This window comes from Asterias rubens, chromosome 9, assembly GCF_902459465.1.
Source record: "Asterias rubens chromosome 9, eAstRub1.3, whole genome shotgun sequence".
Lineage (NCBI taxonomy): Eukaryota > Metazoa > Echinodermata > Asteroidea > Forcipulatida > Asteriidae > Asterias > Asterias rubens.
This window is the reverse complement of record NC_047070.1, coordinates 923,648-926,605: the sequence shown is the minus strand read 5'-3', so window position 1 is coordinate 926,605 and position 2,958 is coordinate 923,648. Positions and strand designations below refer to the sequence as shown.

Below are 2,958 nucleotides of genomic sequence, written 5' to 3'. Positions count from 1 at the left end.
TAGCATAAAACATTACTTGGTAATGAGCATTGTATTGTAGAGCTATTAGTAGTATAAAACATTGTGAGAAACGACTCCCTCTGAAGTAACGTAGTTTTTTAGAAAAGTAGACCCTCACTCAAATATTAAAAATGACTTCAGGCCTGGAGCCTTCTGTTAGGCATCTGAAAATACACAAATCTGTGCAACAACGGTGTATTTTCTCTCACTCTTGCAACTTCGATGACCAATTGAGTCAAAGTCTTCACATATTTCTTATTTCATGCATGTGTTGGCGATACACTAAGTGAGAATACTGGTCTATGACAATTACCAAAGGTGTCCAGTGCCTTAACAGGCCCTATGTTGTCCCAATCCACAAGGCATTTTATTTCTTGCCACCAAAAGCATAAACTAGGGTGACCACATGTTGGAAATGAAATACGGGGAGGTGTTTTTTAAAGGTATGAATTCTGGTCTAAACGGAGCAAGTTGTTCATCCCCTGAAGCTTCTTCGACAATTACCAAAGTCCAGTGCCTTTAAGGAGAGAATAACGGTGTATTTCAAAAAGCATTATGTATATGGCTAATCTTCCATTGATAACGGAATGTTTTGTTGGAATACTGTTTGCAGGTTTTATCACCGATGACCTCGTTCGGCAGGGAGACGATGAAGACGACCAGAAGAAATACATGGGCGTCTGCAAACTACCTGGAGAAAAACAAAAGGTGAAAAACACAATATTGTTCAGTGCGACATATTTTTGTCTAATCTAGTTTAATTAAATAGATTTGTAGTTTGCATCGGGGAAAAAGATAATTGGTTTGTTACCCTTACACCGACTATACTCTCCTGAGCTCTGTAAAAAGAAAAGAAAGAAAAAACCATGATCAAAATATATATATTGATACCTCACCATGCAATGCCTCAAATCCTATTTTTTTTTTAAACAGTTTGTTTTATTTAGTACAAAAGAGTCTGCCAAGTCTAGTCTGACATTGCTGTTCAAATACAACACTTTAAATACAAGTTAGTTTAGTCATCTCCGTCTTCCTCTATGCCTGTGAGACCTGGACTCTGAGAGCCGATCTAAAGAACAGAATACAGGCCACAGAAATGAGATGCTACCGGAAGATTCTTTGCATTTCCTACAAAGACCATATCACCAACGAGGAGGTACGGACCAGAATCAGGCATGTCATTGGACCCTACGAAGACCTCCTGACCACTGTGAAAAAGCGTAAACTAAAGTGGTATGGGCACATTTCACGATCATCGGAACTTGCTAAGACTATCCTGCAAGGCACTGTGCCAGGAGGAAGAAAGAGAGGCAGGCAGAGAAAAAGGTGGGATGACAACATCATCGAGTGGACGGGTCTGACGCTGAATGACTCCCTGAGAAAGTCTGAAGATCGAAACGGATGGAGGAAACTAACTGACAATTCTTCAAGGGGTGCCCCCACGGTCAGAAGACAACGGGATAGATGAGATGAGATGAGAGAATTTTTATGTAATGGTTCATAGTAAACATTGTGGTTTATTACTCTTTGCAGTACCGGAGACTAGACATTATTGTGGCTCCTTACAACCAGTACTATTGCGCACTCATGCACTTCACTGGATCGGGCCACTTCAACCGCTCCATCAGACTGCTGGCTAAGAAAAAGGTAGGAGATAATTCCCTCATAATATTATGTTATTAAAGGCACTGGACACCTTTTGTCAAAGACCGGTATTCTCACTTGGTGTATGTATGAGAATACTGGTCTTTGACTATAATTACTAAAGGTTACCAGTGCATTTAAACCACAGTATGCAAGCCCTTATTTGCCCGTATTTTAAAGATTTCCTGGCCACTTCGTATATACTTGGGAAGCATTGGGGTTTCCAGGTATTTTGGCCTAAGGTGTTTGTTGGGCATGCTTTGCAGTGATTTACATGATGTTTTGTAGGAGGATGCTGCTTTACATCACTTGACATGGAATATTTCTGGAGAAAGAAACATTGTTATAAAACTTTCATTAGTAGACTGTCTAGAATGATAAATTTGTGGGTGTTAAATATTTTTACAATTGTCGAAAAAGAAAGCTGTATATACTATCTCAATTTGTTTATCTCCGTTTTTTATGTTTTTCCAACAGGGCATGTCATTATCTGAGCATGCACTTCGCACTGGGGTCATTAGGAATGGGCAGGTCAAAGTTCACGAGGGCACACCGCTCCGAGTTACGAGTGAGGAGGACGTATTCAACCATCTTGGTCTGGAGTATAGAGAACCGGAAGAGCGCGACTATTAAAATCTTACATTCTTCTCTATTGTCGTTGTTGACTTGTTGTTCACAATGTGAACAATAAAGGCCCAACATACATCAAAAAGGTCAATAAACAGGAATAAAATTCAAATCAGACTGAAAACTCTTAAAAATATAACTCTGACATGTCAATCAGATTGCTCATTGCAGCTCAGAGATGTAGATAAGTATAACAGAAATGGTGTCAAGGAAAACCAATTTATGTTAGAAGAAAGTGTTCATGCACACGGCTTTTAAAGGACTGAATAACCAGAATAAATGAAATGAAAATGAAATGAAATAGAGATTATAAAGCTAATTTACAGTGACTCTGAACCATTTTTATTTATTTATATACCTTTTAATTATAATTAATCCGTATGTGAGACTTTGTGATTGTGCCAACGTTTTGGCAACGAGGCTCAAGGGCAAAGCAACTTCTATTTTAACCATTTGAATGTTATAAAGGCAGTGGACACTAATTACCAAAATAATTATTGGCATAAAACCTTACTTGGTAAAGAGTAATGGGGAGAGGTTGATAGTATGAAACATTGTAAGAAACGGATCCCTCTGGAGTAACGTAGTTTTCGACAACTTCGGCGACCAATTGAGCTCAAATTTTCACAAGTTTGTTATTTTATGCATTTGTTGAGATACACCAATGAGAAGACTGGTCTTTGACAA

At 38.6% G+C, this 2,958-nt stretch overlaps 1 protein-coding gene across 1 annotated transcript; it reads left to right on the top strand.

Annotated features, from left to right (window-relative positions):
* The first annotated feature begins 555 nt into the window (after window positions 1-555).
* On the top strand, window positions 556-2,590 carry LOC117294653 (DNA polymerase lambda-like). The gene is made up of 3 exons (XM_033777158.1): window positions 556-708; window positions 1,534-1,647; window positions 2,122-2,590. The coding sequence occupies exons 1-3, from the start codon at window positions 556-558 to the stop codon at window positions 2,275-2,277; spliced, it is 423 nt and encodes a 140-aa protein (XP_033633049.1). The 3' UTR covers window positions 2,278-2,590.
* Window positions 2,591-2,958: the final 368 nt, after the last annotated feature.